The 23,791-nt window shown below is 41.9% G+C and overlaps 3 protein-coding genes across 15 annotated transcripts; 1 reads left to right on the top strand and 2 right to left on the bottom strand.

Annotated features, from left to right (window-relative positions):
* Nucleotides 1-298: 298 nt before the first annotated feature.
* pianp (PILR alpha associated neural protein) lies at nucleotides 299-6,750 on the bottom strand. Of its 3 annotated transcripts, XM_078933538.1 has the most exons (7): nucleotides 6,397-6,523; nucleotides 6,214-6,320; nucleotides 5,892-5,942; nucleotides 5,316-5,725; nucleotides 4,884-4,962; nucleotides 2,396-2,542; nucleotides 299-1,804 (listed from the first exon to the last, which is right to left on the bottom strand). In XM_078933538.1, the coding sequence occupies exons 3-7, from the start codon at nucleotides 5,900-5,902 to the stop codon at nucleotides 1,783-1,785; spliced, it is 669 nt and encodes a 222-aa protein (XP_078789664.1). In that variant the 5' UTR covers nucleotides 5,903-5,942; nucleotides 6,214-6,320; nucleotides 6,397-6,523; the 3' UTR covers nucleotides 299-1,782. The 3 variants fall into 3 exon arrangements, with proteins under 3 accessions (XP_078789664.1, XP_023820234.1, XP_023820235.1); XM_023964466.2 differs by lacking the exon at nucleotides 6,214-6,320 and having other exon boundaries at nucleotides 6,397-6,750; XM_023964467.2 differs by lacking the exon at nucleotides 6,397-6,523 and having other exon boundaries at nucleotides 6,214-6,332.
* Nucleotides 6,751-6,941: 191 nt separating this feature from the next.
* si:ch211-154o6.3 (uncharacterized) lies at nucleotides 6,942-15,344 on the bottom strand. 2 transcript variants are annotated; one of them, XM_004077994.5, is made up of 13 exons: nucleotides 13,730-15,344; nucleotides 11,927-12,042; nucleotides 11,254-11,471; nucleotides 10,806-10,929; nucleotides 9,869-9,990; nucleotides 9,462-9,548; nucleotides 9,266-9,355; nucleotides 8,873-8,961; nucleotides 8,075-8,297; nucleotides 7,874-7,996; nucleotides 7,558-7,723; nucleotides 7,315-7,406; nucleotides 6,942-7,198 (listed from the first exon to the last, which is right to left on the bottom strand). In XM_004077994.5, exons 1-13 carry the CDS (start codon nucleotides 13,817-13,819, stop codon nucleotides 7,116-7,118), a joined length of 1,623 nt encoding a protein of 540 aa, XP_004078042.1. In that variant the 5' UTR covers nucleotides 13,820-15,344; the 3' UTR covers nucleotides 6,942-7,115. The 2 variants fall into 2 exon arrangements, with proteins under 2 accessions (XP_004078042.1, XP_020566268.1); XM_020710609.2 differs by having other exon boundaries at nucleotides 11,908-12,042; nucleotides 13,730-13,994.
* Nucleotides 15,345-15,365: 21 nt separating this feature from the next.
* znf384b (zinc finger protein 384 b) lies at nucleotides 15,366-23,594 on the top strand. Of its 10 annotated transcripts, none has more exons than XM_020710604.3 (11): nucleotides 15,366-15,448; nucleotides 17,405-17,472; nucleotides 17,646-17,871; nucleotides 18,254-18,367; nucleotides 18,849-18,988; nucleotides 19,061-19,152; nucleotides 19,765-19,989; nucleotides 21,500-21,667; nucleotides 21,739-21,817; nucleotides 21,931-22,089; nucleotides 22,234-23,594. In XM_020710604.3, exons 2-11 carry the CDS (start codon nucleotides 17,407-17,409, stop codon nucleotides 22,630-22,632), a joined length of 1,668 nt encoding a protein of 555 aa, XP_020566263.1. In that variant the 5' UTR covers nucleotides 15,366-15,448; nucleotides 17,405-17,406; the 3' UTR covers nucleotides 22,633-23,594. The 10 variants fall into 10 exon arrangements, with proteins under 10 accessions (XP_020566263.1, XP_078789658.1, XP_011483773.1 ...); XM_011485471.4 differs by lacking the exon at nucleotides 15,366-15,448 and adding an exon at nucleotides 15,466-15,605; XM_078933530.1 differs by lacking the exon at nucleotides 15,366-15,448 and adding an exon at nucleotides 15,466-15,605 and having other exon boundaries at nucleotides 19,076-19,152.
* The last annotated feature ends 197 nt before the right edge of the window (nucleotides 23,595-23,791 follow it).

Here is a 23,791-nt window from a genome sequence, read left to right on the forward strand (position 1 = left end):
AAGCTCCAGACCCGAGCCGCTGCATTATTCTTGGCCCCCTTTTTTTTCGCCTGCTACTTCTTGGTTATAAACACATGATTGGCACATGAAGGAGTTTTTATTGCCAAGTCTGTGGTTCCAAATCAATGCGAGGCAGTAGAATAGATGTTCACTTCAGGGGGAAAAAGATTAGGATACATGGGTATCTGTGCAAAAGCTCACACAGGAGGTTTTATCCTCCACATAGAGCATTGTGGATCGCAATGCTCCCAAGGGGATTTGTTTAGCATTTTCTGGAATAAACACACAGACGCAGAGCTAAAATGCCAATGTTGAGTCTTTTATTGAAGTTCCATGGCACAGAAAGACCACATTTCTACTAAAATGCTACTATAAGTCACAAGACGGGATATCTAAAGGAATTGCACGGGCTACCATGATACCACCAGCAAATCTCCAGAGGAAATGTGTGAAACTGAAGGGGGTTCACGTCTTCAAAGTTGCCAAAAACAAGCTGTTATTTGGTTTGAAAGGCTCTGTAACACATTTACTGGCAGGAAAAAAAAAACATTTTTATAAATAATCAATTTGAAGCAAGTCTTCTGGGTTTTCTTGTGCATGCAGCAGATTCATTGGCTGTACAGACATGCTGCTTCTTGATGTATTTTTTTCCTTTAGTGCCTTAAGACCAAAGAAAATGATGGTGATTCTTTTTCCCAGATTTAGACACAAACCTGTGGTTTTTATAAAAAAAAAAAAAAAACATGTTGCAACATCAGTGCCTTGATCACATGTGGGTTTTCTAGTGATTCTCATTTCCATGACAACATTAATCTGTCTTTTGTTACGTACCATCCACACCTAAGGGAGAAATTGATTTTGAGCAGAGAGAGGTTGCTTTAGACATCCATGCTCTGAATATTTTATCTCCACTGCTAGAAGGGCTCCACGTTTAACACACCTCTAAGCGGTCCGGCAGGAACAAGGCATTCTTAGAGAAGGTTTGACAAAGGGGGGCGAATGCCAACCACATAATTAAGAGAACAAATCATGAGACAAAGCGGAAACAAAGCGGACTCCTGTACATCTGCAGGGGAAAGGAGCCACACCATTTGCATTTCAGGCGCCCAAAGCGGGAATAAACAGCGTTTTTTGGAGCGTGACATGTTAAACACATTGTGTGCTGGCTGCAGCCGTGCCAAACAGCTTTTTGAAAATACAGGGTTTGGTACTCAGGGACGCCTAAAGTGGCTTTTTAACCATTTACAAGCCAAATGCCAGCCTCCTGAAGTGTTTGTTTGAAATGTGGATTTTTTTTTTTCATAAAAAAAAAAGAAAATACTGAAGTAGTGTTATTACTGAGCTACTATCTTGCTACTTGTGGAAGCACAGGTGTGGCATCTCGGGGGTAATGGGATTTTACATGGCTGTTTAACTACTTTTTTGTAAATTAGTCATGGCAGGTCGCAGCACAGACCTAACGGCGGTGCTGGAGGCCTTACAGAGGGAGGACAACTAGAAAGGGGGTCACAGTGATGAATTTGAAAGAAATTTACTCCTGTGGGAGGAAGGGTCTCAAAGGTGAGCAGCAGAGAGACAAGTTTTGGATTTTTCAGATGTCAGGGAAGCCGCAAAGTTTTTGTTTTTGTTTTTTTTCCGATGGCTGGACGCTCGGGATCCCTGAAATTCTTTCACAGTTTGAGAGGAAAAAACTAAAGAGGAGCTGCAGGCACACCCTCTGGTGTTATTGACGTTCCTCCTCGGGCCCAGTAGAAGTGTTATGTGCTCGGAAAAGCAGTCGCTTCACAGGTTCACAACTGGGATCCTGATACAGGAAGAAACGCAAAGAGAAGGAATGAGAGAGACAATAAAGTAGAAAAGGTTTGAATAGCTTAGGAAAAGTGATCGTGGGACAAGGGAAGAAGTGGAGCAGAGAAGCCTGAAGCTGGTGCAGGGGTGTAGACGCAAAGCTGTATCACAGGGGATAGAAGGGGAAAAAAGAGATGAAGGAAAAGCTTGATGGGTGGAGGATGTAATGTGGAGCAGTGGAGTGCAGCTCTATAATTATCCTGATTGAGATTAACTTTAAATGCCCTGGAATAAAAGCATCATTTCATGCACAGTGGTCAGGCGCCTTTTCATAGACTCACAATGACTCATCTGCAGAGGGAGTCTTAAAAAGCAATGCATCTTTTAGAAGTGCCAACAATCCAGACCCAAATACTCCACAGAGAACATCACCGCTGCCCAATTATGCTCCACACGCATCCTTACAGTGTATGCAGAGCACTCACAAACACTCGCACAAAAAGCAACAATGCTGAATCCAGAGGTGCAGGGACTCACACATGCACACTCGTGGACTTAAGACACACAAACTCTGAGGCTGTGCCGAGCAGCTGAGGCGACTCATTACCTCTCTCTGTCGGTGAGGGAGGAGGAGGTGCTGTGCAGCGTCTGCCTTCTGTCCTCTGGAGCTAGGGATCGAGGGAGCGCGAGGGAGAGAGGAGGGGCCACGCCACGGGAAAGCGGGGGCGGATGCTGGGAACAGCTGCGATCGTAACTGGGAGAGAAGGATCGTAAGATGGATGGAGAGAAATGAGGAGATTAGTTGTGGGAAAAGGAAAGTTGAAGGTGGAGAGTGGAAAAGCAAAACAAAGACCCCGGTGGAGGGGAAATCGGGCGACAAAAGGTTTGCATAAAAGACAGATAAAAAGGAAAAAAGTTGGAGTCCAAGAAGATTAGAAAGCAATAAGTTCAAGCATACAGAGATCAGGAATGGTGGAAGAGGGGGAAGCAGGGAGGATGGAGAATCAAAATGAGAGAGCTGAAGGAACTGCCGAGCCATTTAACATCACAGGACAAATTACCTTCCTTATGTGAAAGAGAATAGTTAGAGCGCACAGTGAAATACAGTCAGAAAAGGTGAGGAAAGGTGAGAAATGGGGTGAGGGATAAAGGCACAGAAGGGGTGAAGTGGAAAGGGAGTGACAAGAAATGAGCAGAGACGCTTTTAATTCCAAGAAGGAGAGGGAATTATTTTAAAGACGGAGAAGCTTTACTGGTTCTGGGTCTTGGAGACATTTTGAGGTCCAAGAAGCTCAATAAAATCCATCCTACACCCTCATCTTCCCCTCCTGTAACACTGGCTCCATCCCTCACCGACTCACACACAACATCACCCTTTATAACATTACTTGCACGGATCATTCAGAGCTGGGAAAGTCACTGAGCACATATGCTGCTCTTCTATAAACATAATGAACTGGACGGTGGCCAATTTCCACCATAGGCTATCATTTCAGTCCATCTGCAACAGCCCCCTCCTCCCATTCAGACGACGGCATTTTTCTCCATCTGACACATGGTGTTATTTACACATTTATGACACTGAAGCACAAGCCAGTCTACGGAGAGGGATCTGCTGCCATGTCCCCCAGTCACAATCCCAGTAATTCTCCTGCTTTAATACACTTCAGACACACCTTGCAGCATGGGTTTCTACTCTGAGGCACAGCAGAGGGTCGGTGAAAGCAAGTCGTTGAAACGTCAGCAGAGGCCAAGATTCAGGAATAAGGACAAAGGAGGGCCTGGCGCGTAGTTGCTCACGGCAAGAAGCCGAATTATCAGCAAATCTGCAGTCGGACTGATGTTGTTCACCGGTGTGAAAGATAAGCGGAGAGCTGCCTGTACAAAGGCGGGCCGTGTTAGAGTAAGAGAAAACATGGTTATCTCAGACAAAAAAAGAAAGAAAAGGGAGGAAAACCCAAGGATGGCACATAAAAAAATAAGTTATCAGCCAATGGAATGAAAATGGAAGACTTGCTGGTATTGAAGATGACCCCTGGGGTCAAATAAAGTGTCTGTTACTGGTTTGATCAGCATAAAATAAGCACTTCACTTCAACACACGTATGAGATCCAGCTAATGGCTGTTTGTATGTGAGAGTACTTCCTTCCTGGCATCCAAACGTCACACATCTATTCTGCCTTCCCCATGCTTGTTTACATGCTTTAAGTGGTTTAATGGCAGCCGGGCTGTTAAAGCACACTCGTTCTAGCGAAGCCATGCTAATGCTCGGGCTCTTACAGCAGCCCATCCGAGCTGCCAGCCCCTTCCATCCTAATGGCTACAGCACACGTTTAATCATTGCTACGCTAATGGCTCTAAATGACACATCTGTGCCAACTGTGACTTTCAGGAGCACAAGTGTTGTTAATAAACTCATTAGTAAGCAATTACTCAGCTTTCAGTAGGGTGTCGGGGTACAACACAGATCCATTACATAATCGTTAATGGCAGACATACAAACAACACAAGTTTGATTTACACCATATACCCCCAAACAGAATTTGTGTTGTTTTTCAGGTAGCTCAATTATTTTTATTCTCTTTTTTTTTTATAACCTAATCCCACTATAGTTCCAGTGGCTCTCCTTCTTTCAGCTCTCTCTACTGACTTAATAACTAGGTCAGAAATGATGGATTTACATCAGTTTTGATTTTAAGGAGCAATTATCCATTATTAACTAGATAAATTCACAAAAAAACAAGTTTATAGTTGCACCAATATGTTTTATTCATCTTCTAACTCTTTGATGTAGTCCTTATCTCTACTTTGGAAAACCAGGCAACTCCACCAATGAAAATAGTTTTTTCTGAAAATCTTAAAAAACTGAATTAAAGTACAAAAAAAATCAACACACAAACAAAGGCATTTTCATACCTAAATGCTTTTTAACATTTGGCAAAAGCCCCTGAGCTGTTTTCTTTGATCAATATGTTTTCTGACCAGCATCCGCCTCACTCAGGACAAATCCTTCATCAATATTCAGCAAAGACCACTTCACATATAATGTATTAGAATAGACACAGAACATTTTGGAGAAGAATTCAGAGTCCTACCAGAGTTTGGCTGTTACAACAACAGCTGTCAGGATGAGTAGCGATGAGATGGTCACGGTGACGTAGAACTGAGGGTCCACTGTAACACACACACATCAAGTTACTCATCTGTGGCGCATTGAAGAGTAAAAACAACCAAAAAAATCAGTAAAGTCTCTCCAGACTTAAAATTGAATGAGTACGTCTCCAACTGAAACAGCAATCCAGAGACATCTCCTCTTTTTTGTAGTTTTGACAAGAGCCAATTCCTCTTTGTGAGTGTTGGGTTTGAGGCACCTCCCCGCTTGGGACTCAGCCAGCTGCACTCAGCGGGGCGACAGCTTTCACCCTGGTGACAGCTAATTCCTTGGAGGACCTCTGATGCACTCACGTGGTTGTCCACTCAAGCCACCTTTATTCAGAAATCCTTCATGCGCATCTCCTGGTGCCCACCTTCCTCAGGCTCTGTCTCCTCCGCCTCTGTCCCTCCATTCTCCACTTCCTCGTGGTCCCTAGACTCCAGTGGTGCCTTCTCTTGGGGCTGCATGCCTAAATCAGGGTAAATCCAGTCCTCAGGTGTGGCGGTGCTGACCTCCTGCTGGCTCCCATGCAGGTGAAGGTAGTCGGTTTCCTGGCTGGGGAGGAAGTGGTTTGTTTCATCCTCCAGAGGCTGAGTGGGACCCCACACCACCGCCCACGGCAGGGTGGTAGTGACCTGGGCTGTCACGGACAGCTGGACTGACAGAGTGTCCACCTGCTCCTCAACCTCACTGTCGTCACGGTTACAGGTGGAGGGCTGTGTCACCAGAGCAACCAGGAGGAGAGAGATGAGGGCAGTGAGTCGTGTGACAGGAGAGATGGAGCTGGAAGAAAATTTGGAGGTAAAAGAAGAGGAGGTGATGGAGGGATAGAGAGAAAACTTGTCACCCACAGGCAACCTGCAAGACCTCAGCCACTCAAACATTGATTATGGTGCCAGCCATCACTCAGAATGACATTTTATGCATCTACATCCCATGCTTATCTTACCATCTCTCCATCGCTTTGCTCTGTTCACTGAGACTCTTCTTCTCCGATCATCTACGCAAGATAAGACAGGAGGGCAAGGGAGAAGGAGAGGAAGGGGGAGTGTCCTGATTTCTTTTTCTTAATCCACTTTGTCAGATAATAACCATGTAAACACACATGCCAGCACTAAGCCAACGCTGTCACTTCTTCAAAAAGAGGAGCACACAAACACACACCCAAACACTCAAGCGCGCATCACAGGCTTGTGCAGAATCCACGTCTGTGTGCAAAAGCATCCAGAAGTAAACACACTCTGATTTATGGTCATTACAGTGCCACACACCTGAGCTCGGAAAAATTAATCATCATTAGAAGCATCACGCACGGACCCCCGTACTTAGTGCTGCACTTTTGAGCCGAGAGACGCAACTTCTTATCAGCGACTGCTGCCTAAATGCCAAAGAAATGTCACGAAGACACAAACACGCACACCGGCTCCCCGACACATATCAGTTATCAGGCTTACCTCTGGCAGTGAAAGGAGGGAATGAGAGAGGGAGACAGAGGGAAAGGCGGGAGATACAGAAAGCAAGAGTGGGGGAAAGAAGGGAAAAAAAAGCATTGGTTGCCGTAGTGACTGAGGCATGTAGAGTCTGCTGGAGTAAGAGACGGGAGAGAAAACCATGTAGGGGAGGGCAAAAGACTGTAGGAAAGAGATTTAAATGCTAATTATGTTTTTTTAAAGGTTCAATTAAACGGACAAAGAGAAAGAAAAACGAATTAGTCAAGGCAAATAGAAATGATAGCGAGGCTGACATTAATGAGATCATTTTGTGGGAAGAGGTTAAAAACGAAGAAACTCTTCTAAGATGTTTACAATATCAGCAAAGGACACCCCAGAGGAAAGGAGACGGCAAATAGGAGGCGGAGAATAGGAATCAACGTGATGGAGCAAGATTTAATTAGCATTCATTTGCACAGCTTGCACCGGCAGAGAGGGGTGTTGAACCGACGTGTCAGGAAGATACAGGGTCACAGGGGGAGGGGGGGAAAAATGACGAGAAATGCAAATTTAAAGGTGAGATGACAGCTTTATTGTGTGTGAAAATATTTACATAGAAAACAATCTGTCTCTCGTGCACACGTACACACACTCTTCATCTAACAGTCTGCCTCTTCACTTCTTTGCCGCCCCCCCTCTCCTGTCCTCTTCACAGCTGCAGGCGGCGGCGTCCTCAGCACCGCTCACTGGAGAGTGCAGCGCAGCCACGAGCTTTCACCTTGGACCCCGTCGGGCCGCCCGTCCTCCCCTCCGTCGTCATCGAAATCTAAATTTGACAAGAGTTCCTTAAGCGTTTGCGTGGTTCAGTGTTCGTTTTAGCAGCTCCGTGGTTGCTCATTAGGAGTGTGTGTCAGAAAAGTGTTACACAGCGTGTGGCTGTACCGTCAGTCTCCTCTTCCTCCTCTTCGGTGTCCGCTTCGGACTCAAAAAAGCAGGAGTCTATTCGGCTGTCCCTCTTTACTGTGATGTCACTCCTGCAATAAAAGCTCTGATTAAACATTTATCAGCAAATACACAGTCAGAATCCATTTATACCGCAGAATGAAACGAAGCTGAGGGAACTGAATAAGGATCCAGAGATAGATTCAAACTTTTAGACTCTGGGATATTGAGTTGTAACGCCACCTCTGCTTTCCAGAACTGGGGAGCTGCTCCCAAACGATGAGGTCTTGACCTCCAGTGACCCAACGATGGTCTCCACTCCCAGTGGTCCACGCTGCAAAGCAAAGGATTCTGGGAGCGTTTGACCAGGTCAGGGAGGCCAGGTACCGACACTGAGGCAGCGAGAACACTGGAGAGAGCAGAGAAGCAATTACAGGTTTGGAAGTCAGTGGAGGAACTCAAAGTGCTTTCCATTTAGTCTTTTAAGCCCTCTCTGCATTTTGACACTCTGAGATGAGAGACTAACTCCTGGTTGCACTTGATTCACACCACGACTCACAATTAAGCCCACTCTCTCCGTTCGCCAGGTCGTAGCTGGAGCCAATTAAGAGGCCTCCTGTCTGGTGAACACAATCTGTTACGCCGGTGATGCTGCTGTGATTGGTCAACCTGGATATCATTCCTGTGATAATTGGACAGATGTTAGGTGGAAGGATTATGCAGATTCGCTTATTTCGGCACCGCCCGCTCCAGAGCTCACCTGTCCTCCAGTGTAGGATCTTGAGCCAGGCTCGACCATAAGCCAAGAACACCCTGTCTCCCCGCGGGCTGAGGGTCAGACGCTCCCCCGCCCCCCCGCTGAAGCCTGTCACCTGGCCGCTCCAGTGGTGCAGGAGCCTCAGAGGGTCTCGATCCGAACACCTGTTTTCCCACACAGAGATGCCTCCCTCAGCTGAGCCGCTGAACACCAGCGGACCCTGAGACTGTGGAGGGCATTAGAGACACTGTTGTCATGGTAATCTGAGTCCTTACCCACTTAATGTGTGTGTGTGTGTGTGCACAGAAAAGAACGTGAATCCATGTTTCAGCAAATAAAAAAAACAAGTGAACAAATAATTTAAAGATGTTTCTGTGCCGCTTTCAGTTATAAATGGATTGTGTGCCTCGCATGATAAATGACACAAAGAGATGACAGCAATGTGCTACATTTTCATGCTTTAGGCATTTTATGATGATTGCAAATGGAAAAAAAGAAGTGAATTTGCAGCTCCTTGGTTTATTATTCATTAAAAGCCTTTCTTTTGCACAAAATACGCAGTATAGACACGTTCAGCTTCTTACATCTAAACAAATATCTTTGATTTCTATTTGAAAGCAGTAAATAAAGAGAGCTGGGGATGATAAAAAAAACGTGTAGCAGTAGAAGTGTTTGATTACTTAAGGAGATGCTTTTCTATAATTACAAAAAACCTCTTTAAATGATTGTTTTTCTGAGCTTTTCTGATTGCAGACAAATACAGCCTGAGTGTGTTTTTCGGATGGATGATGACTCACACACCTGGATGGAGGTAACTGCTTCCTGGTGAGCGTTGACCGACTGGCAGTTTTGAAAGTCGTGCCAGCTCCACGCTTGAACTTTGCCGCCGTCTACAAAGTAGGAGATTATGAGCTCAGTAAGTGAGGGTGATCATTGCTGGTTCTGGTTGATCTGCCTGAGCCTGACTGTGGATTTAAACTGCTACCCGCCCTAACCTCCTGGCAGCTGGTGCCACGGGGTTCAACTTGGCGAGGATGTTAGCATCAAAGTGAACCCAAAAAACAGCGAGAGGAAGTGTGGCGTGTAACAGGTAAAAAACAGACAGCAGACATAAATCTGATGTGATACAACAACTTCAGGCTCCAGTTAATTTGTTCACCAAGTCCCAAGCCATCTGTCATTGCAGAGACACACCTGATCCAGTGATGATGTAGCCATCCCCCTCTGGTAGAAAGCAGAGAGCAGCCACAGCGTTGAATGTGTAGACTGATTTAACACACTGACCTGGAGGAGGAAGAGAAGTGGTACTCACAGCATGTAGGCTCACACAAACATACATACATTAAAGTGTGCGTCCTGACACCTGTACATCTTTATATGGTAACCATACCGATACTCAGGGCCCAGATCCTCACACAGCAGTCTGCAGAGCCACTCAGTATGAACCTCTCATTGTCAGACAATGACAGCAACCTGGCTGATGAGAAACAGAAGAGGAAAGTTAAAAAAAAAACCCTGAAAGGGATCAATGATGAATAAAAATGAAAGCCGATCAATGCGAAGGAAGTTTGCACTTCTACAGTTTGATTTGAGATGAGGAAGCAGGCGGGGGAGTAAGGAGGAGAGCTGGAGAGTCAAACGTCGAGAGGCTGCCGGCTTCAGACAGACGCTGAACCCTCTGAACGTGTCTGCCGAGAATCTCTCGCTGGGGCTGATCTGATGAACCGCTCCTATAATTACCCGGCCGCAGGAAACAGGCATTACTCAGCTACAGTCACAGCGCATTTATGTCCTCACCCAGCCTCTTGCAGTACTCGGGGGGAGGCGCAGACAGGCAGGTGACTCCGCCAGTGTGACCCCCCAAGTTCTTCTGCTGTGTTGCCGTGGGAACGTGCCACACCTTCACTGTGGTATCTCGACTGGGGTGGTTGGGAGTTGAGGCGCAGGGGGCACAAAGAGCAGAGGATAATAGTTTAGCACTGTGAGATGTAACTGAGGAGATCAGAGTGAGGGCAGGAAGGCAAAAACATGGCAGACAGCAGAAGGAAGAAGGGACCACCCACTGATAAAGTCCTGTTTTTCACATGTTCTTGATGCATTGTTGGAGGACATACATAAAGAAAATTACGATAGTTTTTCTTTTTTCCAATCGTTGTGAATCAGGGGCAGACGAAAAAATGCAATGTGAAAAAAAGAGAATTGGTGACGTAGACAATACGCAGGGTGGGCCACAAGCTCTGCTCCATTCTGATGCATCAACCTAAAGACCACTAGATCCGCTACAACATTTGGCACAAAGCCTCTTCCAAGTGCAGGCGGTGGACATAAGCTAGTAAACGGTAGAAAAAGAAGAAGAATCCCCTCCCTGGTCATCCAGTGTGAACACCATGTGCTTTATGCACAGCATGTCACATGTCTGGTGTGTCCTTAGCCGCAGTAAACTAGCAGGAGAGTGAGACAGAGAAACAGAGAGCTCTCAGCAACAGGGAGGGGAACAGTGCCAGTACTCCGCCCACAACTCAAAGGCAAATTTCTAGTTAACTACTGCCACTCTGCGCAAACTATGTCCTAGAAAACGCCAAAGGTTTTAGGATTTGAGCTAAAAACAGCATAATCTGAATTAACAGACCACTGGGAATGATTTTAAAAGGATCAGAGAGGGAGGACTTAAAGGGATACATTGGGTTAGATTGTCACTTTTCACTTCCATTATGCAAATTATCCGCAGCTGTACCTTCCAGAAACCACCAGGTTGTCAACAGCAACCACGCTGGTAACGATGTCATTGTGACCCTCCAGCAGCCTCAGGCGAAACCTCGCCTTCTCCCAAAATGCTTTGAGGGATTTAAACTTGACATCTGTTAGAAAAAAGACAAAAAATGTGCATTTAGTAGTGTTGACTCATCTGCCTTGTTAATATATGTGATTCTGTAGTATGGATTAGCAAAGCCTGGGTATAAGTAAACTCCGAGTTTTCAAACCGCTGCCCTCGTCTTGAGGGATGCAAACGCAGCGCGGTAGTTTTGATTCTGGCAGTCGCATGAGCTTGTTAGGACTCCTCTAGGCACACTCATACGATCTCATTTCAGATGGTCATCACAAATTAGAGCGAAGCTCTGCGCTTTTAACAGGCGCCCATAAAATGTAATGACAATCCCAACCTGGTTTCTTCATTAGCCCACCTTCCTGTTGCGGTGGATGCTCCGGGTCAAGATCCGGACAGCCTCCTGGCTCGTCTCCTCTCTGATGTGACACCCCGCCTGTCTCTGCAGCGTCTCCTCCTGCTCCCCTTTGGCTGGCAGGCTGCACTGGCATTGCTGGAGCTTTGGACTCCTTTTCTCCCTTCAGGATCTTGGAGGCTGGAGGCATTTGTGATGGAATGACCTCAGGGGTCTCCACGCTGTGCCAGAGCAGAAAGCAGGAGTGGAATCCATAATCAAAATGCAAAGTGAGCACTACATTCCTTTTTTTTTTTTTTTTCAAAGTTGCAGCCCATTTCCAGGCTCCGTTTAAAAAGAAACAACGCTTTTTTAATTAGCCTTCAGTCTCTGTGTTAGACAGAATATTAACGCTTCATTTCCTTTTAGATCTGCACATGTTGAGTTCATTGATCCTTACAGCTGCTCCAGGGGCTCAGATAAGGAGGATTGCATCACTGACAGATGTTTACACAAAAAAACCAACAGAAATCTTCCGTTTTCTAAAAGCTTTATGGTGTTTGACCTCCAGTGTTTTTAAAGAGTCAAAGAAAAAAAGATCAAAGAATTCAAAATGAATGTTGTTGCTCTTGAAAAACCCTGCTTCTTCCAATATGCTGCCACCCCCCCTCCTGGTACCTCTCTTTCACTTCCTTACACTTGTCTTTTCATCTTCTCTTTTCCGTCTTCCCCAGTCCCAGGAGTTTGCTCAGGGCCAGAAAGCTGCAGCTGAAGCTCAGCCAATCTGGAACGCAGCTCCGCCTTCCTGGAGATCTGACAGGGAAAGACACGAGGATGGTTGCAACGCAAGCGGCCAAATCCACAAGTTGTTTATTTGTAAAACCAACACATTAGACCCGTCGAGGCTTATTAGAGGGCAGCTAGGAACCTGCAACACACTGCTGTCTTATTGTAAGCATTGACACATGCATGTCTGCTGAGGGAGCTCTAAGTATATAGAGTTTATATTACTTTTTATGTTTATTGCTGGAATAAACTCTAGATTTTTTGAGCAGTTGTGATGGTGTCATGCAACCATCTAATCAGGTTTGGGCATATTTAAATAATGCAGTGAGAATCTAATAAAAAATGTCTTCTAAACTGTGAAAAAATGAACACTAAAGTTGTAACTGCAGCAGTTTTGTGGTAATATTCATAATTTTCAAAATGTCCTCTTCTTTCATCTTTACATTTTTTCTTTTTCACTTTTTTTTTCTTTCGTTTATGTCATGTATTTATTCTTAGCCATCACAAATGACTCATTTCTCTTTTTTTGGATTTTTCTGTTAGAACTTTTTTAACACCTAAATCATACTCCTGTTTTTCATTTAATCTATTTTTTTTACTGGAATAACAATTTTACCGTGAATTAACTTTTTTTTTTTGATTGAACATATTTGTGGCAATCAGAGCAAACTAAAAGACAAGCTACAGCTCCAAATCATGAGATTTTACTCCTGAAATCAGTGCAATAACAGCATAAAAACTTATAATTTTGGTATTTTGAGGGCACATTTTATTTTAACTCTTTTAAACATTGTGTTGAAAATAATGTTTATTTCACTGCATTTTGTATGGAGTGAGGGCTAATGCAAAACCTTCTACCAGTAGGCTACAATTTATTTACTTGTATTTAGTGGAACAATTTACCTTTTTTTGTTCATCATTAATAGTCCTTTTAGGGACTAAGCTGTTTTTTACTGAGTGGAATGAGGCTGCAGTACGATGGAAAGTAATCTTACTGGCCTTCGCAATTTTAGAGACTGCTTGATTGAGAAAAACTTTTTTTAAATTGAGCTAAATGATTATTTATATAACAAACTCAAATGTAATTTAGTAACTAGTTTGAGCTACTCTCATCTTATAACATCTACAGAAACTCGTTTGTTTTTTGCTTTTATTAAATCCAGTCTGCAAGCAGACTGAAAATCATAATTTAAAAAGTGATAGAACATTTTCTATCCATAATTCCATAATTCCTGTGTTTTGGGTTAATGAAGGCTCAGGTTCAAACACAGAGCCAAGTCAACACTTTTCCTCATTTGGGAGACACAGTGAAAGATCAGGACTGTCTTAACATTAAAAAAATGCCCCTCACCCCCTACAGATGCTGTCTGTTTAATGCCTGATTGGCAGAGATTATGCAAAAAAATCTCAAATTATTTATTGCTCTGTTATTATTATGCATTCACTTTGTAATGCCAGCGTTTTAGGGAATATAACTAGCACTACGTTGTCAGCACAGATGCACTTTTTTAATGTTTAAAAAGTCGGTTATGTGTGGATTTTATTCCAGAAAATGACAGTGAAACGCTAATATATACTGTATATCATCTGTGCTCCCCCAGCAGTCAGAGGACCTTTCACCTGAGGGAAATCTATTTAGGATTTGCACTAATCTCATTGACAGATATGTGAAGAGAAATAGAAAGGGAAAATGCAGATAAAGTGTTGCCTGTACCTTAAATCTTTCCTCTGGGGTGAGACTGATTTTTATTTCCAGATTTTCAATCTGTCTCAGTTTCTTCTGCAGCTTTCTCACTTCCCCCATTTGAAGCTTTACTGTTATCTGGAGCGCTGCAGGCGAACTTCACTTCTAAACCAAAGCTCGACTCTTCGCGATCCCTCACATTCACTTCATCATCTGCGCCGCATAGAAAGACCGGCCAGAATTAAATTAGGAGAAGATGCATCGCCGGATAAGGGCTGTGCTGCTAAGACGTGTCGCCGGATGTTGACAGCAAGACGAAAACTACATACCTGTTCTTACAGCGACCCCGTGTGGCTACTTTGGGTATGACAGTCAAGAGGACTTCAATGTACATGAGCTGGAAACTGTTGATGTACTGATTAATTGATGAATCGATTCCTACAATCCAATCACATCGATCTGCTGTTCATCGAATTGGCCTATACCATTATGAAATCGTTTCAAAATAAAGTAAATCAACACAAAAATACAATTTGAATTAAGGCACTGTAGATTATTCATTCATTCATCTTCTTCCATTTAGTCCCTTTCTGGGTCACGGGGCTGCTGGAGCCTATCCCAGCCACTTGTGGGCGAAGGCATGGGGCACCCTGGACATGTCACCAGTCTGTCGCAGGGTCACTGTTGATTATTCGGACAACACACATGTAATGGCAGCAAAAGATGATCAATCCATCATTACAGTCCAATGTGTGGAATCTTCTAGATGACTTAGCAAAGTTTAAAACAAGACATTCAAAAGGCAGGAGATCGAGGAAAAGTTCAGAATGGTTGCATAGAATGTTTTTTTTTTTATAAAAGACTCCAAATCACCTGCCTGTGATTCTTTTCATTGATGCACAGCTTTCTATATTTTTACTGTTGACTGCAAACTTGAATAATGGTCTCAATGAAGAGATCAGTCTGGAATTAACAGGAGCAAATAATAAAAGAAACTATTCTTTCAGCACACAAACGAAAGAACGGCTTTCGTCTTCCAAAAATACTGATTTATTATCTTTCTTTGGGTTGTACTGAAACCAATTTCAACAATGCGTGAATTTCTCCTCTGTGATGTTATGATGTATAATTTTAAAATAAATAGACTATAAATGTATCTATTAATATTTCGTTGTTAAATAATAATAAAATACAGTATATGGCCCTATATTGATCTAATGTGATTTTTTATTTTTTTTTTAACTTTTCTAAATAGATAACTTTGATTTAATCTATACAACTTTTTTCTGGTATGATATTGTTTTTTGTCTATTTATGCTCTTTACTTTAGGTTCTGTCATGGTTGATGATTACATATTCCTTCAAACAGCTAGAGTATTTTGAAGTTTTCTTAGTGTATTTATTCAATTTATTTTCAAAAACGTTTTTAAAACTTTAGAAAAAATAATTAAACATTAAGCTTCTTTAAAGGAAAACCATATATTTCATATATAAAGAAGCAGAGGCTACACACAGGCTAATGTTTATTATCTGCAGCTTTCAGCTAAATTAATAATTAAGATAAGTTAAAGGAGTCTTATTTGAAGTGACACAAAACTGTCTTTACTGTTTCACAATTTAAAAAAAAGGCTTTACTGCTGTAACATTCCGTCTCAAGCAAACTGTCCATCAAGAACCGGAAGTGACGACATCCCACAAGGACTCCTTTTGTCTGACGACCTTATCCGGAGGAAGTGAAGCTCAGACGAGGTAGCTAGCTCACCGGAGGAAAAAAAATAGAAAAAAAGTGTAAGACAAGAGGGGGAAACTTGGCTGATTTGCTGGAGTTTTGACTGACTTGGACCCCAAATTAAGTTTGTTTCGGTCTATTGGAGCTCCGCGGATTAAGTCGAAGTCGACGGTACCGGTAAACGCCACCTCTCCATGCAGTCGCTGGTGTTTTTTGTAGAAATGCATGTCTGTGCTGCCGCCACCCGTCCCCATAGCCGGAAGTCTGTGAGCATAGCATTTTTTTTTTTTTTGTAGTTCCCTCCCTCCTCTTCATTTTTTTTAATCCTTTGGGTTTTTTTTCTTTTTTTGCTTGTCCTGTTTTGCCTTCCAGCCAGGAGAGCAGCACAGACACATTACTAGCTGTTCCGTAGCCAACAACACGTCGGGCCTAAATTACCCCAGCATTCATTTTACAGGGACCGAAATGGAGTCATGTTTTCGCGATTTGGCTTAATATCAACACAAGATACGTAGAATATGCTTGATATCGTTTGATTATTGTTTATAGCTTCCCTGTAAATTAATTTTGTCTTATTGGGTCTAGATGTTTTGGTATCTCTGAGTCTATATGTGAATCCCACTTTGATTTACATCAGCGGCTATAATATGAAGCATTTAAATCTGATGTTTGACATCAAATACAAAACAAATAATATTATTAATTCCAGATTTACATTGTATTTTACCTACAATATTCCAGTTTACAACAGGCAGTGTTTTCCATTGTTATGCTTATATATAAATATATATTTTTTACTGTGGGCTTATATTTTTAATACTTTATCAGATCGTTATTTAAGAAGAAATCTTGTGTGATTTAGGAGGGACATATGTGTGCAACACAAGTAGATGAGAAAACAAAGCAAATCTCCCAGTTTTTATTCACTAAATTACATTCAAACAGTAATTTATAAGTTTTTTTTATTTTAAGACCTATCAGCATGTCTCACCTATTATAGAATTTTATTTTTTTACCTTAAGATACAAAAAAAGAATGCTGCTTTACAAGAATTGAAAACTATAAATTTATTGTCTGTTACTGAGATTTGAAAATGTCTCCTCAGAGCTGCAGTAGTCAAAGTGGATGTATATTGGGAAGAATTTTATATTAGCCAATAATGCAATTATTTGCACTAATGTGCTGATTTTATTGTTTATTTTTTTGTTAAAATATATTATCGACCCTGGTTTAAGGTTGTTTTCCTATTTATTATTCCTAATTCAGCCATAGCAGCAGGATAAAGCCATAAAAGGCAAAATAAATGTACTTTTATTATTTCACCTTTTTTAAAAATTAATCCAACTCTGGTATTGGGTGCTCTAAAAAACAGCTAAACTCATAAGATATGCTTAACCAAAGAGTTAAAGAAAACAGCTCAAAATTAAGTAGTATATGAATGTAAAATAATATTGCCATAAAATAAACATTGATTGAAATTAGGTTGAATTTAACAAGCAAATAATTTACTGAAATGGCTGTAGAAGGAAAAAAAACTGTTTTCATTTGCATGTAAGAGAGAAAGCATGACATAGTCAAACCGACACACCCTAATTTAAAAAATTATACATTACAATCTGTGCAAATCATCTAGAGAGGTTTTAAGATGATAGATGAAGCCCAAAGATAAAGACTAGAACCTTAGGTTCTGAGTTAGAGGAGTGATGAAGAGAGCAATGGAGGGAACCCTGACGACTCTGGAGGGTTTAAATAAGTTTAGTTCTTGGAGAACATGGTTTACCACACAGCCCTTTTCAACTCTAACCCATCTCAATTCCCTTTACCAACATATAATCTTAATCCATCTTCCTTAAATTGTAAAGACAGTGAATGTTTGACCTTCTAGATCATTTCAAGTTCAGCTGCATTGTGCTTTAATCTGATTGGGCACCAGGACTGGAAGGTTTATACTTTGATGTCTTTTGTGTCTTTTTCAGAAATGATGGAAGACTCTCATTTTAATTCGTCCTATTTCTGGTCTCCCGTCCCCACTGTGCAAGGCCAGGTAGTGCTGGATAAGCTGAGCTCCTTTGAGCATGGGCTTAATTTCACTTTCTATTCAATGCAAATTATTAGTCAAATAGGAGTTGAAGCACACCGTCCTTCAAAGTCTTTGCAGTCATTTCAGAAAATAATGTAAAATTCAACACTATGACAACACTTCCTGTCTCCTGTCAGATCGAGAATGCCATGTTCCTCAACAAGATGAAGGAGCAACAGGAGAAGAATACGCCGTTCTCTCCTCCTTCTTCCCACTACCAGACAGCTCTCCTCACCATCCCCACTCCTGGGCCCAAGACAGATGGAGGGGGCCAGGTTGGCAATGCAGGACACCTCAACCCTCCCCACAGCACCCAGAACATCACAGTGCTGCCGGTTCCCTCCACAGGCATCATGACAGCAGGTACTCTTCTGCTTCTGCTTGCAGGGGATACTGTGCTCTGTTTTGTCAATACTGATGTGGGTCTAGCCTGAGATAATTGGTGCAGGGTTTTCAAACAGAACAACACTGAAGTTTACCCCTGACGCATTAATAAACAGAAAAATGTTAAATCATTTAGTTCATGGGAGCAATTATGGCCTGCAGGAGAGTTTGAGGCCGAATGAACATCTGGTTTTCAGTTCACAATACAGCCGTTGGGCTGAAATGAAGTTGTTCAATCAGTTTAAACCCAGCAGAAAAATTAAAATATGCATCTGTTGATAAGAGCTTGGGATGTAATCAGGAGACTTTATTCTTTCTGGTCAGATGAAAAGCGTTCTCATCTCTGTATCTCCTCGTGCAGCTGGTCTGGTCATCACAACGCCTCAGGGAACGCTGGTCTCTCCCACGTCCTCCCAGTCGTTTGTCTCTGGTCACCCAGCAGCAACCATGATAGTTTCAGCCCTTCATTCACCAGGTAAAACATGCATACCATGCTGTGGATCTCTCTTTATGAGTTTTTTTTTTCTTTTTTTAAATCAAGCAGACTTTTATTTTTTTATAACTCGCACTGTACAGACAGTGAGTTAATAAATATAAATGCACCCATTTTCATGTTTGTAGACTGATTTTCCCCTTTGGCTGAAGGATCTCAAATTTAAAGCTGTAACAATTTGTTTTCATGTCTGTAGGAGATTTAAATGTAAAGTCATAATCACGTGGTTTGTGTTTAAGGAGGTGGAGCAGAAAAGAAGGAAATAAAACACATGTGCCGGATTTGAAGTACCTAAAAAAAAAATTGAGAGTAACTTTAAAAATGATTAAATGAGTTGCAGCATGCTCTTTTAAAGAGCGTCTGATTAGGTAACATGCCTTGTGCTCCTGCATAAAAATAGCAGCAGCTGACCTCTTCAAAAGTCTGCTTTTCTCGTGACCAGCAGTTTTTCATCTTGTTGTAGACAAAAAAGAAGGCGAGGGGGCGTCCCATGTGGTTGTGATGCCAGCCCCCTCCAAAAGGGGAAGAAAGAAGAAGACAACAGTCCCTCGCGTACCGGGAAATGACACGCTAATATTGGCACACCTGACGTCTGGTGGCCAGGTAAGACAGATGGAAAATTAAAGTTTTCAGCCCAAGTAAATTGGTTTTTGAAGTAGCTTTTACTTTTAATAGGTTACATCTCTGCAGCATCACACTGGGGACCCGTATGAACTTTCTAATGAAGAGGAGGAACATGGGCCCAAAGATGGCACTAAGACATACAGGTATGGCGCCAAAGAGATCACCTGATCTGCATTCTAGCTCTGCCTGTGGAATGCAATTACTTCTGTGCCCTTTTGAAACTACCATCAATGCTTAGCTTTTAAAGATGACCTTGTGACAAACACAGTGACTCTGTCCTGAACACTCCTCTCTGCATGTTTTGGTTGGACACGCCTGCTTTAGAGCAGACAGTTATTTGTTTCTTTTACCTGAACTGAGCAAACAAATACATCAGTGTCTCATAGACACTTTCTGCTTCTGCACACACTGCACATGAACCGGCCCTCCAGTCCCTTTGTTTTTATATTGCATGCTCTTCCACTTTCTAGTATATCTGTGAACCTTTCCTTTTGGTTTTCACTAAACTCTGGCCTTACGTGTGTCTTTCTGTGTTCTCTGGGTGTGCCCAACACCTCATCTATCCCATATCTTTTTCTATTCATTATTTCCCCTCCTATAACTAATTTTTCTCTCTCATCAAATGGGTTTGGTCTTCTCTCTTGATCCCCTTGTCCCTAAAACGTCCTCTATCCCATCTTCTCTTCTTCTGTGTCCTTTTCCCCATACTGGTTCTTCCATCCCGCCCTCCCATTTCTGTGTCTCTCCGCTTGTAGGTGCCGGATGTGTGCGGCGACCTTCTTCAATAAGTCTGACATGCAGATCCACTCCAAGTCGCACACAGAGGCCAAACCTCACAAGTGTCCTCACTGCGCCAAGTCATTCGCCAACTCCAGCTACCTGGCCCAGCACATCCGCATCCATAGCGGGGCCAAGCCCTACACCTGCTCCTACTGCCAGAAATCTTTCAGGCAGCTCAGTCACTTACAGCAGCACACACGGTACTTACTGACCCCTCCCCGTTCTTCCTTTCACTACCAGCCCCAAACTACACTTCCTGTTGCCTTTACCTGCCAGGCTGCACCTCACCTGTAGAAGCCCTTACTCCTTCCTTTCTCCTTGTGCGATGAAAGTCAGTGGAGTAATGCGCAAACACATTTTACATTCTCTCAGCTCCATCCATTGACCTTTTCAAAAAGCTGAAATTAGATTAGACTTTTGACGTGAACTAAAATTTGCATGAAAATGTAAGATTTGCTGTATATTAATTTAATAGGATTTCTTTTACTTTTGTGTTTGTGCACACTTCATGCTTCCATGTGTGCTGTTTGAACTGCATTTTTCTGCACTGCATGCGCTTACGTATTTCCTATCTTATACTTCATCAACTTAAACATACATTTATATTTACAACGTACTTACCATGTCAACCCCATGTCATTGTTGCTCTAAACATAATAACTCATTGTGTTACTGCTCTTATGCCTAAAGGACAATGCTTATGCTCACGTTTCATTTGAATTGAGATGTAACTGTTGGTTTTCCTGCCAGTCTTTTGTGTGTTTGTGTAGTTTTGTTGTTTTTGGATTCTTTCAGGTTAGATGTCTTTTTTTTTTCCAGTAAAATGTCTAGAATTTGATCATTTATTTGAAAAAGAGCCCATATCTCCTTTACTGTGACACAAGAGATCAAAATGATTTTCCCAAGGAAAACTGAAACAAATACTTGGTTTTTTTTTTAAATCGCACTGTTTTCCTGATTTTTAAATGTGGGCTCATTCTTAATCATTTTTAGTGTAGAAATTATGTTTACCACTGTGTTGCATCAGCATCTGATCCAACAAGCAACTGAGAAATTTTGTGTATTTTCATTTCATAATCCATTTAAGGCCTTTAAACCATTTCATGTTGTCTGAATTAATGCAAAAAACTAATTAGAGCTTTTTTTCCTTCTATTATCATTATACTGTGTTACAACCCAAAGATAATTATTTAAGATAATGGTGTCATTTTGCAGATTCATCTTAATCAAATGCCTTTATTGTGGTAAATACCTCATACATGTGTCACAGTTCTATGTGCTTCTCTACCATAGCATAAATTGGATGCTGTTTAAATGTTGTCTGTTTTTAACTTCTGCGGCTGCATACCTGTCTTGTACAAACAAACGCATTGTTCAGCTTCATTTTTGCTGATGTGCAGGTTATCTCTGCTATGCCTACTAATGCAGCTCCATTTTTCCTCAGTTCACCTTTCTTTTATCTTTGTTGCCCTTGTCATTTTACAGGACGTTTTACATTTGACCTTCCTTAGTGTTAGAAGAACATTCTAAGCATTCGCCTTTTTCTTTTAATCCAACCACATGTTTAAGAATTCACAAGTAGCAATACTACACAATGTGATAAACTAGCTTTTTTCTCTATACATTTATATGGACTGTTTTAGGGGGATGTTTATCCGCTCGTGTTTACAGTGTCTTGTTTTCTGTTGTCCTCTTGTCTGTCCTCATTAGGAACCACACAGAGTCAAAGCCTCACAAGTGTCCCCACTGCACTAAGTCATTTGCAAACTCTAGCTACCTGGCGCAGCATATCCGGATCCACACTGGAGTCAAACCCTACACCTGTTCGTACTGCCAAAAGTCCTTCAGACAGCTCAGTCATCTTCAGCAGCACAGCAGGTGTGTGATCATTTATTTTTATTTTTTTACTACCACAGAAGTGGCTGTACTTGATGTTTGTGTTTGTTCAGAATTCACACTGGAGATAGACCATACAAATGCACCCACCCAGGCTGTGAAAAATCCTTCACCCAGCTCTCCAATTTACAGGTATACCAGGATTTTCTTCTCTGCTTAACAATATTAATTGTATAGACAGCTCAACTATGTACTGTGACTTTTTTATGCTTTTTTTCTTTAATTCCTGTAATGTTATTTCTCAGTCCCACCGGCGCCAACACAACAAAGACAAGCCCTACAAGTGCATGCACTGCAATAAGGGTTACGTAGATGCGGGAAGCCTGGAAGCACACATGACCACACACACTGTCAAACACGCCAGGATCTACTCATGTGGTCTCTGCCACCGCTCGTATACCTCAGTAAGACAAATGTCCATTTCTGAAGAGAATTTCTACATGAAACACTATGAAACGCCTCACTGGCATCAGACGGCTGGCAGCTGCTTTACACCGTGTAGTCACATGTCCACTGTTTCCCCTCTACCTATCCTCCCCTCATCCCAGGAGACGTATCTGGTGAAACACATGGAGAAACACATGGAAAAACACAACCCCGACCAGTTGACCGCACCAGTAGCCGTGGCACAACAGTCGGCTCAACAGAACCAAAGGCAAAGCCATGGCCAGACAGGAACTCAGAGCCAGGTAGAGAGTGCAGATGGAGGACCCAGACAACCAGGAGGAGCTGTGAGCAGAGCAGCAGGGGAAGGCCAGCAGGCCCAGAACCAAAGTGGCTACGCCCAGACAGAACTCACCTGTCCATTTGACCTGAATCAGTATAAGACGGTGTCTGCCAGTGACATCCAGTACAAACCAGTCAGTGTGGCGGACATCACTTCCCACAAAGACCTCTGTCTCACTGTGTCAGCATCCACCATTCAAGTGGAGCATCTCAACTCTTAAAACCTTTCTAGAAATAGGAGTTTTTTTAAGAACAATAGAGGCTGGAAAGTTGAAAAGTTAAAGCAATACTAATACTGAAACTTTACAACTGTTGCCTGGCCGAATGATGTAAGGCAGACTGGACAAATCATGCTGTTATATTATGCTGAAACCCGTAAGTTTTTCCTTTTGCTATGTTGGATTTGTTATTCTCACTTAGCTATCCTGTCTAAACGCAAACTGCATGTTAAGGCTGTAATAAAGTATATTTCAGTCCATCACAGTGATGGTTTTAACCCAGGAAAGTGTCTGAAAGACACCGCTTCTTTGACATTTTTACTGCCCTTTTATTTTTCAGTACTATAAACCTTTTCACTGTAGCTTTTCATATTTTTGCTCATGAAATTCAAAACTGTTGAGGAAATTCTTATGGTTTCTGATAGAGATTAAGTTTTTACATCAGTGTTAATACCACTGCGATACTCATGCTTCTAATGTTTTTAACCTTAAAAGGGATATTGATTTGATTTCCTTTTCAGGGAACAAAGCAAAAGTCGAATATCAAATAATAAAAATTTAGTTTTTATAGTACTTGTGTACAAGATTTTGGAAACCAACTGGGTGAATTTTGGTTTGTTTGTGAACTTTCACATGATTACTCCAAGAGAGTAAAGACCAACGTCATGTTCATGTCCATTGTACTGCTGTCTGTGTATTTCCAAAATTGTTTTCCAAATGTGCTCTTGTTCTTATGCTTCCATAGTAACAATGTTTAATACTTTACAGACATATTTACACATGCATTTTTTTTCTGGCTATATTACATTAAACATTTACATTTTTAAGCTTGTCTGTAAATTGGAAAAAAAGAAACTCGCTTCTTTGAAAGTTACAAATGAGAATATAATTAAGCTTAGTGGATCATGTATTTTGTGTTTATTTTGAAGACATGTCAAATATATTTTAAATTTGGGAAAAGTGAATTTGTATGCTGCTGGATTTATATGCACCTCATAGTATTGTGCGTTTTTTTATCTGCTGGAATGTGCAGAATTATGAAAAAGTGGACGGTACCATTTTAGAGAAAAGGGGGGTTATTAGTTACCAAATATTTGGTTGCAAAAACAAAGCTTAACATGTTTTTTTTTTATCAATTTAACTTCAATAGGTTGCAACATAC

This window comes from Oryzias latipes, chromosome 16 (genome assembly GCF_053564925.1).
Source record: "Oryzias latipes strain Hd-rR chromosome 16, Olatipes_Hd-rR_3.1".
Taxonomy (NCBI): Eukaryota; Metazoa; Chordata; class Actinopteri; order Beloniformes; family Adrianichthyidae; genus Oryzias; species Oryzias latipes.

Coding starts and splice junctions, on each gene's coding strand:
- pianp (XM_023964466.2), bottom strand. Junction 4,963..5,315: donor GGAGACAGAGCCTGAGGAAG/GTGGGCACCAGG, acceptor TGTGTGTTACAG/TGGACCCTCAGTTCTACGTC. Junction 1,805..2,395: donor TCCCTCACCGACAGAGAGAG/GTAATGAGTCGC, acceptor TTCCTGTATCAG/GATCCCAGTTGTGAACCTGT.
- znf384b (XM_020710601.2), top strand. CDS start 17,383: ATGTCTTTTGTGTCTTTTTCAGAAATGATGGAAGACTCTCATTTTAAT. Junction 17,473..17,645: donor TCCCCACTGTGCAAGGCCAG/GTAGTGCTGGAT, acceptor GTCTCCTGTCAG/ATCGAGAATGCCATGTTCCT. Junction 18,989..19,060: donor ACCTGACGTCTGGTGGCCAG/GTAAGACAGATG, acceptor TACTTTTAATAG/GTTACATCTCTGCAGCATCA.
- si:ch211-154o6.3 (XM_004077994.5), bottom strand. CDS start 13,819: ATGGGGGAAGTGAGAAAGCTGCAGAAGAAACTGAGACAGATTGAAAAT. Junction 8,962..9,265: donor CTACATCATCACTGGATCAG/GTGTGTCTCTGC, acceptor CCTACTTTGTAG/ACGGCGGCAAAGTTCAAGCG. Junction 7,997..8,074: donor GATCCTACACTGGAGGACAG/GTGAGCTCTGGA, acceptor CAATTATCACAG/GAATGATATCCAGGTTGACC.